This window comes from Siniperca chuatsi, linkage group LG15 (genome assembly GCF_020085105.1).
Source record: "Siniperca chuatsi isolate FFG_IHB_CAS linkage group LG15, ASM2008510v1, whole genome shotgun sequence".
Lineage (NCBI taxonomy): Eukaryota > Metazoa > Chordata > Actinopteri > Centrarchiformes > Sinipercidae > Siniperca > Siniperca chuatsi.
The window spans coordinates 15,433,071-15,447,498 of record NC_058056.1 but is presented as its reverse complement, the minus strand read 5'-3'; the positions used below and the strand labels follow the sequence as shown (position 1 = coordinate 15,447,498).

The 14,428-nt window shown below is 39.3% G+C and overlaps 1 protein-coding gene across 3 annotated transcripts in view; it reads right to left on the bottom strand.

The window, feature by feature from the left end:
• Window positions 1-1,474: 1,474 nt before the first annotated feature.
• Window positions 1,475-14,428, bottom strand: part of mboat2a (membrane bound O-acyltransferase domain containing 2a) — a 45,063-nt gene continuing 32,109 nt past the window's right edge. For all 3 annotated transcript variants that reach the window (XM_044166963.1, XM_044166964.1, XM_044166965.1), the window contains exons 4-13: window positions 12,649-12,744; window positions 11,438-11,493; window positions 9,767-9,821; window positions 8,649-8,835; window positions 7,834-8,026; window positions 6,920-7,023; window positions 6,762-6,826; window positions 6,467-6,599; window positions 5,435-5,586; window positions 1,475-3,944 (exon numbers count right to left, since the gene is read on the bottom strand). In XM_044166963.1, the coding sequence (XP_044022898.1) occupies window positions 3,770-3,944; window positions 5,435-5,586; window positions 6,467-6,599; window positions 6,762-6,826; window positions 6,920-7,023; window positions 7,834-8,026; window positions 8,649-8,835; window positions 9,767-9,821; window positions 11,438-11,493; window positions 12,649-12,744 (1,216 nt within the window). In that variant the 3' untranslated portion in view covers window positions 1,475-3,769. The remainder of the gene's footprint in view (window positions 3,945-5,434; window positions 5,587-6,466; window positions 6,600-6,761; window positions 6,827-6,919; window positions 7,024-7,833; window positions 8,027-8,648; window positions 8,836-9,766; window positions 9,822-11,437; window positions 11,494-12,648; window positions 12,745-14,428) is intronic.

Below are 14,428 nucleotides of genomic sequence, written 5' to 3'. Positions count from 1 at the left end.
TCCAGATGTCCAGTGTCCAGATGACTACGACTGAAACCTTTTCCACGATGGAACACTCCTGGACAAATGAGGGACTACACGTCTTAGTACTTTTACTTAAGTAAAATTTTAAAGGCAGAACTTTTACTCATAATGGAGTATTTTTATATTATGTATTGCTATTTTTACTTGAGTAAAGGATCTGAATACTTTTTACACACACACCTCTACTCTATTTCCTATCACTGTATGTTTATGCATGTATTAAACAAGAGATGAAGAACCTAAAGATGATAGTTAATTCATTACAATATAAGGTGCTAACCAAGGGAGAGCATATACCAAAGAAGTTTCTACACCTTGGCTGCCCATTCTTTGGATGAGCAAGACAACTGCTTACACACATGAATGACATATACCTTGATAAAAGTCTTGGTGGCTTACATTGGACCTACAGTGGTTTGAATTATGATATTTTAAACAGTTGATTTGTGAATGCGTTAAGTAAACTTCTACGCTCCACAGTTGGTGTTGATGTTGGGGTGAACTAACTGGGATATTTCATGGTGATAGGAAGTCTAATGTCACAGCAACATCCTACTGTAAAGGACATGTTAAGTTCACAGAACAGACTGTAACATCAGAACATTTTAACAACATAGGCCTTTTTCACAGCAGACATTTTGACTTGTCATAGTAGGAAAAGCATAGGTGTTACTGATAACATCAACAATGTCTACTCTGGAACTGGAGCAGCTAAAGGAATACAGCCATTATTAACTGTATCATTTACACCTGTGCTTTCCCTACCTGTCAAGATAACCTGTGTGAAAAAGGCCTATTGCACCAATTTTCAGTGGTGAGGTACAGGACATGTGAACCTCAGTATTGTGACATGACCCCCTAAATACTTGAACTTCAACATTTCAGCATTATATGTAGACAGCATTGAAGGGACTTCTTTATTTATTTTTCTTTAAATTCTGTGTTATATTGTAACATAGGTGCATGTAGCTTGCAGAAATATAATCACCAATAATTTTATAATTTACCTTTTTCACAGAAGACATTTTGGCATGTCATAGCAGAAAAAGCAAAAGTGTAATTAACGTCTGCATGACATTTAAGCGAGCTAGTTCCAGGGCTTTGGTATGCTGGCTCACTGGCATGACACTTACGGAACTGAGCCATTGTTTGCACCTATGCTTTCACTGCTAAGACAAGTCAAAATGTCTGCCATAAAACAGGTCTAACATAATAATGCATTAATGTTGTATGACAATAATGTAGGGACATGGTGTGTTGTAGGGATTTTCCCTTCACTGCATAAGTATGCCCTGGATCAAATGCTAAAATTTTAACATCAGTGTGCTAATATTAATTTTGATCAGTAACAAAAAAAGAAAAATGCTAGACTCTAAATTATTTGTTTAGAAAAAATGTATGTAAAAATGTATCCCTATTACTGGGGGGAAAAGACATTTTCAAACATCAGTTTTAGTGTTTAAAAATAATTTCTCTTTATTTTGACACATAAATCATAATTTTAATGTACTGTTATACAAATCTTTCGATAAATTTCCTTCTGACACAAAAATAACCATTATGTTACACAGGCGCACGCACACACATACTACATGGACACATGCACACGCACGCACACAAACAAACACGCATGCTCACATACACACAAAACAAAATGCGCCGTTCTTGATTTGGCACTTTGGACATGTGGAGCAGTTTGCATTGATCTGCTGGTTTGGGTGGCCATGCAGTGCAATAATCGCTATGTTTGTAGAATGACATCCCTTTCCCTTAAGTGGGCCACACTCGCCTACACAGGGCCCAGGCTACAAATATGGTTTACATGAGACCACATCGACGTGTACGAATCACATGAATACTGGTAACACAAACAGTTATGGCAGCAATATGCAAATGTTAGAAAATCTTAAAAAGAAATTAGAGAGGAACAAGCTCACCTCTGCTGCTTTGTTATTTTACATAACACAAATGCAACAAATCAATTCAAATTACTGACAATTTTTATGAAAAAAAGCACAACTTCAAAGTGTTTATGATATTGTGGGCTTGAAATCCCCAGACTATTTCCTCTAACAGATTGCCCCCTCTGCACTACATTTCCATATTTTCTTGACTAAATCCATAAAAATGTCTAATGAAACAGAAATTAATTACATGGGTGGCTGTTTGAACTGCAGCATGTTGTAAAGAGTAAACTGGATGGTTTGAAAGGCTTAAGGTGAGCCATGGACCAAAACAACATGGGGAACTGGTGTCTTACACCCTACAGTAAATGCACCCTGAAACATCCCCTATTCTAAACATAAGTGCACACAATATGAAATAAGACCATTTACCACAACAGCTGGTCTATATCGATGTCACATATATAAATAACTGTAGCAGATTTCCTCACAGACAAATGCAAATTGCACACCTAGATAATTTGCAGCCTGAACACGATATGTGCTTTTATGCACTGTGCATCAAATTTTCTTTTACATTCAATTGGTTTGTAATAATTATGGCTTCAAAACATTTTAACAATTAAATAAGTCTTCAGTGAATCTGAAATAAATCATAAATCTGAGTAGATTCCTGTCTCATTTGTGAATTTAAAATAATTAATTAAACTGTACGAGTGTTCAACAGTGATGTTAACAATCCACTGTGTTTCCCCAATTATACACTTTTATTATTTAGGACTTGCATTCATGAAATAGTTTTGGATACTTGTATTACAGAGGCAAGACATTTGAACACAGAGGAAACCTGTTGTATGAAAAATATAAAACACATGAAAAAAAAAGAACATGATAATAAAAAAAAAAATCACACCCCTGAACCCCAAGTCAGAAATCTTTGAAAAAAAAAATCTAAATCATGACAGGGTAAATAAACTCCCTTTGAAACACACATTTATCTGATGAGTCACGTTTGTCACAAAAAAACCAGTAGATATGAAAAAAAAAAACAGAAATCCATGAAGTAACTCGAGTGCCTCTTTGAGACTTTCCACTGCTGGAGGCGGACGGGGTCTGAATTCCACTTTGGGACTTTCTATGTCAGGCAAAGTCAATTCATCCCAAAAAAATAAAAAATAAATAAAAAAGCACTGAGAATGGATTTCAGATAGTGTTGTCACAAACATCTAAATACAAAACACGTACAATGTGAATTCTTCTCCAATAAAGACTTTAAAAAAGACATAGAAATCAAACAATGTTTTGAGGATCCTAAGGCCTGTTTGAAATTGGCAGCTGATGATAAAGGTTATGTTTCTTTTACATGAACACATTTTCGGTTTCCACCTAAAAGAGGCTTGTATCCAGACAATGACAAAAACCCTCCACATACTGGACTTCTATTCTGTTTGTATAACCTGACACCACAATGGTGGAACTGCATTTAGGTTCCTGCAGCGTGCCATCCAACTGTTATTTCACCAGACGAGTACATAGAGGGTTTAAGGCAGCTTGGAAGTCTTCATTTCCACTAATGTAATGTAAAGTAACCACTATCACTCATTAGTTTACACCATGGCCATTTTTACATCCTGGTCTCTTATCCATGTCAGAAGTGATTGCTGTCATCCTTGCTACTGGAAGTTTTGACAGTTTTGTTTTCTGTCTGTTAGGATTTTCAGAGCGTCCGATATTTGGTTCTTCATCAGGTAAACAGACTCGCCACACTCCAGCTCTCTGTGGTTTCTAGTTCGTCTCAGTGTTTCTGCTGCTGAAGGGACTGTGAGTTGCTGTCCCGAGTCTCATGTGGCTTTGTCTTTCTGGTTGCAGTTGTCTGTGCTGTTGTGGTCTGTCTGGTTGTCCTGTAGGCAGTCCTTCTGTAAACCGTCCTGCTCTTTGGCCTGCAGGCGTCTCGATTTGACAGGCAGGGCCAGTACAACCAGGAGACAGAGGAGATGTAAGCAGAAGTACCAGGACCTGCAGAGAAAATCCAAAGTGAGAATTATCTCAGCCTAGTTTATTATAATAAGTAGTTGGCGCATAAAATGAGAAAATATGTCAGTTTCTTAGCCATGCCACTAGTTTGGCTAAAAAACAAGGGATGGCAATGTTGGTCAGTCGGTCCACCACTTTGGTCCAGACTGAAATATTGGATGAATTATCATTACATTATGTACAGACATTCATGGTCTCCAGAGGATGAATCCTATAGGGTTTTTCCACTGGTGCTTTTGGCTGTGCAGAGTCAAACCATGCCGCGATGACTGCATTTGCATTACCAGTTTAAACGCGCCGAGCTGTGCCGGGCCCCGCCTGAGATGGACCATCTCTGGAGTCGGGCCAAAGTGCGCCCGACCGCCTCCAAGCGGGTTGCGGTGATGTCAGAAGGTCAAAATGTTTATTTGTCCAATGTACAGTATACCAAATACCTGCAAAACTAATGACATTCCCTTCAGCCTCAGCTATACTTTCTGTGTAGTGTTAATAAGCAAATGTTAGCATGCTAACACACTAAACTAAGATAGTGAACGTGGTAAACATTATACCTGCTAACATCATGTTAATGTGGTCATTGTGAGCATATTAGTGTGCTGATGTTAGCATTAGCGCTGTGCCACTAGAGTGGCTCTAGTTAGTCTTGTTACTCTATGAACAACAATTGCAAACATGGATAATGGCTTTGAGAAAGGTAGGCCGAATGACAACCCTATAGTATGCATCATAATTAGTTATAGTAAGGGAGAAGTGGATAATTTTGTGTCATATATGAGAAGAATAAAAATGAAAAATTTAGGTTTAGTAAAAAAAAAAAAAGGCTGCACGAAAATTGCTAAAATGAGCTAAAATAGCTCTCTGTATCAAACTAACCTGAATATGGAAAGAAATCTAACTTATCAGACTATTCAGTTATGCTTATTATATTATTGACCTAAATGATACCCACAGACATGGATATTTTTCAGCTCCGCCTCCTCCTTCTCCCACATCCCTGCTCCTTGAATGCGTCTGTTGTTTGTACGTTTTATACCGACACTGCACGTGTCTAGCAGCCACATGCAGCCCTCATCTGAATGACATTGACCAGTGTTGGGCCTTTATTTCATGGCAGGGGCAGAGCAATGTTAGGGTCGCTTATTTTATTTCCTCCTCATCAATCCTCCCCGTCCTTCGCTCATTAAGCTTGTTAACTGTTACAGCCTGACAAGAGGGAGCCAAGCTAATGAAAAAGTGTTAATTTCTACACTGTGGCTACTAACGTAATTTCCATGCTTAATATAACAACTATTTCACACAACAACGGTGTACAAAACTCACTCTACTACTGTAATTACTTCGCAGAAAAGCAGAGGCTATATTATTCTCTCTTGAATGCTTATATTTTGTTTAATGGACTCCATAGTGTCAACAATACAGCTAAAAGCAATATTGTATCAATACCAACACACAATTCAGTCAAACACACATACCTGTAGAATTTGAGTGAGGGTCCCACAGCAAGTAGGACAAATGGCGCAACTGTGTAGCTAATGGCAATCTGAGTCCATGCCCACGTGATGACATCATAGATGCACTTGTACGAGTCAGAGCCCAGGAAGTATGGTCTGATGTTGTGCCTTACCTGGAAGATGAAAAACATCCTGTGAGTTCTCAACATAATTTTCAAGTTAATTAATCTATAAACTTTAAATTGCATTCCAGACATTCCACTGTTCAGTAAACTAGACTTGAACTGAAACCATTGACCTAGTTCCTGAAATCCTTCGTTGCAGCAGGCATTACTGTCTAGTTCTGCTAATAATCTGCTCATCCTTCTCATTTTTCCTTGTCTCTGTCTTTTTCCATCTCATAACTCTTCAGAGAAATCTATCGCTGAACATGTCCGTGTGGCAGTGGCCAGTAGTTTTATGCTGTAACTGGGTCAATGGTCTCCTTGTCCTCCTTTAGATAAAAAAGAAGAAAGTCCCTGCAGGAACTCACCTGCACAACAAATTGATTGTGGTGGCATTTCAGATAATCAACCCTTACCAAGTAGATTATCCAGAATTACAGTGTGAGTTGCCCCTGTACCATCACTCCACTGTCTCTACATAAATATCCTCTTGTCTCCTTCTTTCACAAGACTAGAGTTAAAAGGTCTGGCTTAGCAGAGATTAGTTGTAATGGCCTCACACTTCAACATGAGGTATATGTGGTATACTAATTTATCATTATCCCCTTACTCTCCATAAAAGGATTCTGTTGCCTATTTGTGGGTCTGCTATGTAGCAGTGGTAAATCTGAAGAGCTCTTAGACTCTTGCAGAATGATGGAAAAGCAGATAAATCTAATTTCCAGCAAAATAAGTCTGTAATGACTGTAGGATTCACCCTCTATGTTATGATTCCTAAACTGCAAGAGCGTAATGTACTACAGTAGAATTATGACTTTTATCTATTTGGCTGAATCTATTTGGCTCCAACAATAGGTACTGTATAGACAGAAACAGTGTGTGTACTCACTGCACGCGCAGCCATGGTCATGGCAATGCCAGTGAGGAAGGTCAGGTAGTAGCCGGGGTACACCCCGTGCCACATGGCCGACAGCAGGAAGGTGGCAGCAGTGGGGTTGATGGCACAGCGCTCATAGCACACCCTGGGAAGAAGACCACCATGACACACACCCAGTGTTTGGTCAAAACAATTTAAGTAGAAACAAATTACAGGTTTATGCAGAGATTTCAGCAACCCTCTACAGCCAGGGCTTCTTCTCACACAAACTGAGCAAGGTACAGTATTACAAACTGAATTATTTTACCTTTTGAGCCAAAGAGCTGTCTGGATATTCCAGTTGTCTAGGAAACTCTTGAAACTGGTGGCAAACTGAAATTGGACCCAAAACAATATACTTTTAAGCTTTAGTTGAAAAAGGCCTTTATCTGGATATAATAGGTCTCATAAAAAAAAGAGCCTGACCTCAATGTCCAGAATTCTGAGATTGGATATCAGGTCCCACCGTGGGGAGCCATCTTTGTTGTATCCATTGAAGCCAAATCCGGCAGCATTGTTGATAGCATCAGCTGCAGGAGAAAGGTACAAATGTTTCTGAGTACTAGAACAGCAACATTAAAAGGATGACAACAGCTCCACATCCTTAGAATACATTAGTTTGTGAAGCAATGACAGAAACAGATGGAGATACTGCATCACATGTATTTGCCATTGGTTAAGAATAAAGAGGTGCAGTTTTCAATTCAACACTAGATGGCACTGTTACTTCAGGAAACACTTAAATAAAAGTTAGGACTTTTTTTAGGCTGCATCTCAACATACTGTACAGACTAATTAGAAAGAACCTAATTTTCTGAACAGCTCAGTGAGTTCATACCACTCAAATGAGTAGTAGCATTGAACAAAACCAAAGTAGTAACACTTCTGTATAAAATTCACATCCGTTTTAGTCCTGCTTCATTCACTCCAAATTCACTCACTTTGTATTGAGAGTCAAGCAATTAGACTCTTCCAGAGGATGGAGCAGAGTCTTCCGTCTAAGTTCATTATTGACAAAAGAAGACAGAGATACACAAAGTCCATCCAGGTACTTTCAAGGGCAACTCACTGTCACCCTTCCAGTCTCTTCTGACACCCATTATTTGATCAAATATGTGATTCTGAAGGCCATTAACAACACATTTTTTCCTCTTCCTCTCCTACCAAAGCTTTGCTCTTCTACACTTTTACAGGTAAAGGTGAAATTACAGTTATCACAGACTTTAGTCAGTCATTGTTTGCTTGTCTTTTTGATTCACCAACAATCAAGTAAATTGAATATCAGATGGGTGGGAGGAAATGTGTACTTGAGTACTGTAATCCAGTCACATCAAACTCACCAAGTGTCCAGACAAAGTAGTACTTTGGCCTCAGAGACAGCATGGCCAGGTAAAGGTAGATGACCTGAAGGTGGAAGGGTGTGGAGTTGACAAAGTCATCGTCTATGGAGTGCTCCACTGGGAGCAGCTTGCACAGCGACAGATAGATGGCCAGCGAGATGGCACATGTACACAGCTTGGAGATGACGTCATTCTGGGTAGAGGTAAGAGAAGAGAGTGGGATACAGAGAAGCAACCCATTGTACCATTATATTCAAAAACAACAATTAGGAGACGTGATACTTGTACTTCAAAAGCTCTGTTAAGTTGACTCGAGGTTAACTCAAGTCCTTGAGCATTCTCTCATGTTTTATATTTGGCGATGCCTGTGTTTTTCTCTGTTCCTTTCTCTTTTGAGACAACACACACTCAAATCTTGGAGTGTTATTAAATTATTAATGCATTATACAGAAAGAAAACACAAATAACCTTGAGGTTTAGACATTTGTGTCATTAAATTCTCAATAATCTCTCAGTTTCTCTAAAAGGGAACCAAATGCATTATAATTACCCTGCACACCTTAAAACGGCTCTACTAGTGTTTGGGCCTTTTTCAAACATTACCCAAATATGCATTAAAAAGAGAATTGCATAGTTTAAAGTCCCATTTTTGTAATATCATAACCGCTCATTCAAGTACTCTCTTTGAGGGTTTAAAGCATTTTAGAATGATTCTCACCAACCATAGCATAAAATGTAGGTCTATTTTACCGCAGTGTTTGCAGACTTCACATGATGTATGCACTTCTATTCAAGTGGTAAAAACTGTGGTGTACCTTGGGAGAGGGTTCACTCTGCTTGTACTTCCCATTCTCCTTGCCATTGGCATTCTCCTGGTGGCGTGGCTGGTAGCCTGTGCCTTCGATGAAGGCCATGTAGTCGTTGTAAGAGCAGGTGGGTCCTGCCAGGATGCCCATGAAGTTACAGTTGTAGCTCAGGTACTCCAGCAAGCTGGGCATCCGCCTTAAAGGGCCACAGGGAAGAGACAAGAGCAGATATATTAGGGGGAGAAAACAATGCAAATTAGAAGATGTTTTCATGTAGTGCCCAACCATTTAAAAATACAGTATAATAGGAGAACAGATGAAATATCATGTGTAGGGATGGCTGCCCGTCCACTGAGGAACTAGTGCAGTCCATTCTATTCAACTGTGCAGGAAAAAAGAGAGGGCCTGAGTGCTTTGACTGACTCTGAAGATTTTTGTGGACTCTTACCCTTCCTTGCTGAATTTAATCAGCTGGATGAGGTAGAAATCGAACTGCCTGAACAGGAGCTCTTTTTTCGACTGCTAATTCCTCACCTTCCCAGTAGCCTTCTTAGAGTTAGTGGCTGACTCACAGTAGCCCAGCAAAAGTTTATGAAACAAAGGTTTGGTGCCTCATACACATATTTGGGACGTTATAGGTACACTGGTCAGTGCATTTAATATTTGCAACAGTTATGTCAAGATGTGAGTCCTGCTCTCTGCTCTGTCTCTTATCTCTGTTGTATTCTGTTATGTTGTCACATATTAACTCCCTGTTAATTTACAGTAGCAGAAAATCCCTACAGAAAATCCTGCTTTTTTACATTTTTTCTGCACCATCTCCAATAATAACTGGCAGGGAAAGGAATCTGAGGTCGTAATGCTCAGGACAGATGGAGGGCAGGGCATTCCTGCAATACCGGTCATGAGAGTAGTGAATGTGTGGTTTCCTGGATACAGAGTGCCTAACAACTGCTTGATAACACCAGAGAGAGCCTGAAAGGGGGGCAATGTGGCGATTTCCTATTCAGAAAGCAATGAAACCTTTATAAAAATAACTCTAATTTAAGACCATGTCAGCTTTTTAATTCAACTTGATTGAATGAGCCCATCATCTGAAGCAGTAAAAACATACCTGAGTCACATACCTGATAGCTAGGTATTTCTGAGTGGGAGTCAGCTGCCCGTCTCGCTTGGTCAATCCTACAGACAGACATAAAGAGATACATGTTACATTCAAAGAAATACATTTCATTTATGTACACATACACCTGGAAATCATGTTCTGAGAATCAGTTTCTTTCAATGGTAACATGGGGTATGGATAACAGCATAATAGCATAGAATAACACACATTACATGTATTCTGATAAAACTCTGAAGTTCATAGTAATGACATGTGCTGAGTCTCAAGGTTTGCAGGTATTGCAACCAAACCTAGCCAGTGCCAGAGGAACTTATTGCAACACATGGGCTCAGAGGTCAGGAAGGACGTGTGAACTGCTGTGTAACCTAAATAATACCTTCCTTCAGCTGAGTTGGCAGAGGACAGTGAGTGAGACAGAGGAGGGGCAAAGAGTGGAGAGAAAAGATGATTGCAACAGAGAGAGCAGGCTGTTGTGTACATAACCTCATAAGAACTCATCATCTAACTCAGGTTGTTCCACTGTTCTGGTTGTACTGTATTTACTGTAAAAATCTGCTCTATTATTTGGGCTAAATGTCTGGATATATTTGTTTTAATCAGTCTTTGTTTATGAAGATTTGCGGCTTTGCAACTCATTAGACTGAACACTCGTGGTCAGATTTGGCATCATGGGGTACGGTTGAGGGTACGGCTCATCGTGCAAGGCTATGTTTAGTTAGATTCTGCTGCTCCTCTGGCCACAAGTAAACCTTTGATCCCAATCAAATGAATGAAAAGATGAATTGTGAAGCAGCTTCACTGTGCCTTTAATAAATCTGTATTCTTAAGAGCTGGAATACAATAGACAAATATGGCAAGTGTGTGTGTATATAAGGATGTGACAGCTCTCTGAGGATGGGAATTACAGTCTTAGTTTCTTATCAGACTCACAGGAGAATCAGTGACCTGAACAGAATTTAAAACACTACGTAACTCTACACTACATACACATGCATACACCTGCCAACACACACACACACCAATACACAAACTGTTATTAGACTGCTGATTGTGTTCAGTCTAGAATATCCTGAGGGGACTTAAGACTGCAACTGGGAACTAAAACGCTGCGAGTGACTCTCATCATCCTCTCAATCTCTAAGCCTCTCTGACACTTGATCACACTTGTTTATTTTAACCTCGGTGTCAAGTCTCCATCTTTATTTATTGCTCATTAGCACATGTGGTGTTTCAGTTAGAGCAGAAAACTTCTGACTTCAGTATTAGCAGGGCACATGAGAGGACAACTACATATACCGTGCCTTGTTTTACATTTAGCCAATAAATTGTTAAAGCATTATTATCCACTGTTTAAAAGTATGCAGCCTAGTTCAAAATGAGCTTGTGTTTAAAGTCAGCCATTAAACTGATACTACAGAAAGAAAGAGAAGGAGAGAGTGCATACTTGGTCATTGCTCCATTACATAACTGTGTTTATGCTCCCTTTCAGGTTCACTAGTCCATTGTCAGAACTGACTACTGGCTCGGAAACGTGGCTCTGTGATCTGTTAAACTCCAAAGAGAAGTGAACCATTTTCACTTATGTCACGTCTGCCACTTTTTTCCCCCCACAGAGAATGCACACGCACACTCAAACACACATGCTTTAGAGACGCTTTGATGCTCATCTTACCATCATGTATTTCAAACGCCAAGCTGGTAATCTTCTGTGTTATAACCATCATGGGCCTAATAAAGAGCACCAAACAGAAAAAGGCCAAGTTAATATTGTGAATTTCGAAACCTCTCAGTACAGATCATACAACCAGCTCATCGTTTGACTTTTTCTTAACAAGCTGACATTTTCAAATAAATGCTTTTCACACATACTTAACCTTTATTTTAGTCTAGAAGAAGTTATCATGTTAAACTGCTAGCCTATGTTTATTCAACCAGTATTGTTGCATTTTACATGGGTAACTGATGGCCCCAACTGATGCCAATTCCTACAGTAATAATAGTAACAGTATCAGCTGCAGTAGTATCTCCACAATGGAAAATTTCCTCCAGGGTAATTGCAGACCTTTTCTGAACTTCCTGTAGCTATTCTTTCTATTCTTCTTCTCTATTCTTTAGGCCCAATCCGGTCCTATGCTACTCAGCCCTCTTCCTCTTGACTTAATAAAGCCATTCTCTATCAACGAACATTGTAAAATCTGCTCTCATGTGCTTTAGCCTGCATTTAGATATATACAACCTTTCTGTTGATGTTTGCATCATCAAGTACAAGTTCCTGACTAATTTCATACATGAAAACTGCTGGTGGCAGCATCAAGTTAAACTACAGAGTCAAAAACAAGCAACACACCAGAGATTTTATGGTCTTGTAATAAAATAGCTTCAAAGGATTGAGGAAAATTAGAAGAAGATTGCCTAGTCCTGTAGAACAAAGCCCATTTGCCTATAAGGCTCACACAGACGCTTAGAAAAACATGACTGACATTTTCAAGAAAAACAGAGGGACAGCAGACAAGGTTGTTGAAATAGTGAAATCTCTGCTCTCGCAGAGGCAGTATGGGTTTGCATTAGGTTGCTTAGCAACTAGCCACCCCCACCCTGCTGGGAGTGCAGGCTGTCTGCTTGAATTGTCAGACAGTCTGGAGGAGTGGGAACCAACCACAAGGAACTATAGTCGCTATCGACTGCGGACACAGCAGTGTGACACGCTCTTGTTTCTGTTTAGCTCAGACTGGTTGAGTCAAAACCAATATTCCCCTGACTTATAATGGTAACTTCTCTTTTTAGTTTTATTTGTACTCCAAAGTTAAGACCAACGGAGGTCTTCAGTTTTTACTTAAGAACCAAAAAGATTATAAAGAGCTCTGTGGTCTTAGTGTAGCTTACCCTGTAAAATCTGCAGAGTACATGCCATAGTCAAACACGTAGACTCGTGTGATCTGACACAATATCAGATAGCCAAGCGTCACGATGAAGCAGTACCTGTACAGAGAAAGGGAACAAAAGAGAAATGAGAGAAATAAATGATGACACAGGCTATGTAGGTGAAACGTGTAAAAATACAGAAATGTTGCATTCAAAAGCCAAAAACAACTATGAAATCTTGGTGCATATGTTGTAACATTAATCGTTAATCTAAATAATTGAATCTACACAGTGATATGGAATTTTTCAGGCAGGGCATCTTAATACACATTTACCCGTACTGTTCTGAGGATAGAAAATAAACTTAGTCCATCCCTTTGTTTTCATATCTGCGGCAGAACAAGGATTTTCTTCCAGTACAGTACAAAAGACAGTGGCCTCTGTAACCAAAGCAATCGAAAGATGAGGGGGTCGAAAATTTCGACAAACGCGCAGAGGAGGCTCCAATAATGTGTCCCCGTCAGTGGTTGAAGACAGATGACAACACAACCTTTTAACAGAAGACGAAAGACAGAGCAGCACTAAAGCCTGTTGTACAAAGCTGTTGCAGAGTCAGCCCAAGTCAAAGCTAGCAAGCTAGCATTCCTCTGCTGCAAACAATAAGAGGATTGTGCTGCTCTGAGAAGGAATACAACACACCAGCTAGAGCTGCATTGCTGATAAGACACATCGGGACCTCTTCATTCTTAAAGCCTACTGTATCTGCAGTCCAAGACGTAGCCGAGACATCATCTGATCTCTACTGCCAAGCATTTACAGTATAACACAAAATAAAATAACCCATTTACACTGCTGTAATTTTAAATATTTTCAGATATTTCAAGATCTTTCTCAGTTTTTAAAAACTCAGACAAAGATAACACACTACTATTAATCACAAGAAGGCAGAGAAGGCACTGTGAAGAGGAGATCATTAGAATACATTCCTGTTATGTGCTCTGACAGTTCTGTGTTTGTATCCAACCCACACTTGGCATGTTTTTCAGTGTAAACAATATTTTTCAGAATCTTGGGAGACTACATGGCTCTTTACAAAGGCCTCCATATTTCCAGACCAACCCTACAGCAACAGGGCTCCTCTAAATGTGCTGCATGGATACATTTAGTAATACTAGTTAAAATGTGTTTCGTGCTGAGTAATTTATTTTTGGAACAATGCTGGGTTTCAGGAAAATATGCAGAAAGAGAGGGATATGACGTCTATGATGTGGTATGCCCCCCATCATAGATGTTTCTTTACTGAACAACCTAAGTGGTATTTAGCTAAAATTGTCCACTATTGCCTAGAACTCGAGGGATCCTCAGACCCCACTTTGACTACTTTCTACAATTTTTTAACCTGGTTAGCATAACTGTCTCAAATGTTCTGGTGGCTTATGATTTGATTCTAAAAAAATATAAGTGAATATAGGCCGTTCTTATCCTCATTCAGTGGTGTGTTATACACAGTAAAAGGTAACAAAACCAGAACCAAAATCATGCTTATGGAGTAAGATAAGTTGTCCTGTTACACTTGCTCACAATAGGGTTTTAACTAATTTAACATTTTCTTTAAGTGACAATATCCTGTTACAGATCACTCCAGCAATGAAAAGATGTTACCAAAATTTTGGAAAACAATTGACTTGCATTAAAAGCAACAGAAATGATACCTTTGGCAGACATTTTATTAGGCTAGCTTTAGCACAAAGACTTAATATGCTCAATACTAGACAACATGATATAAAATGGATATTTTAGC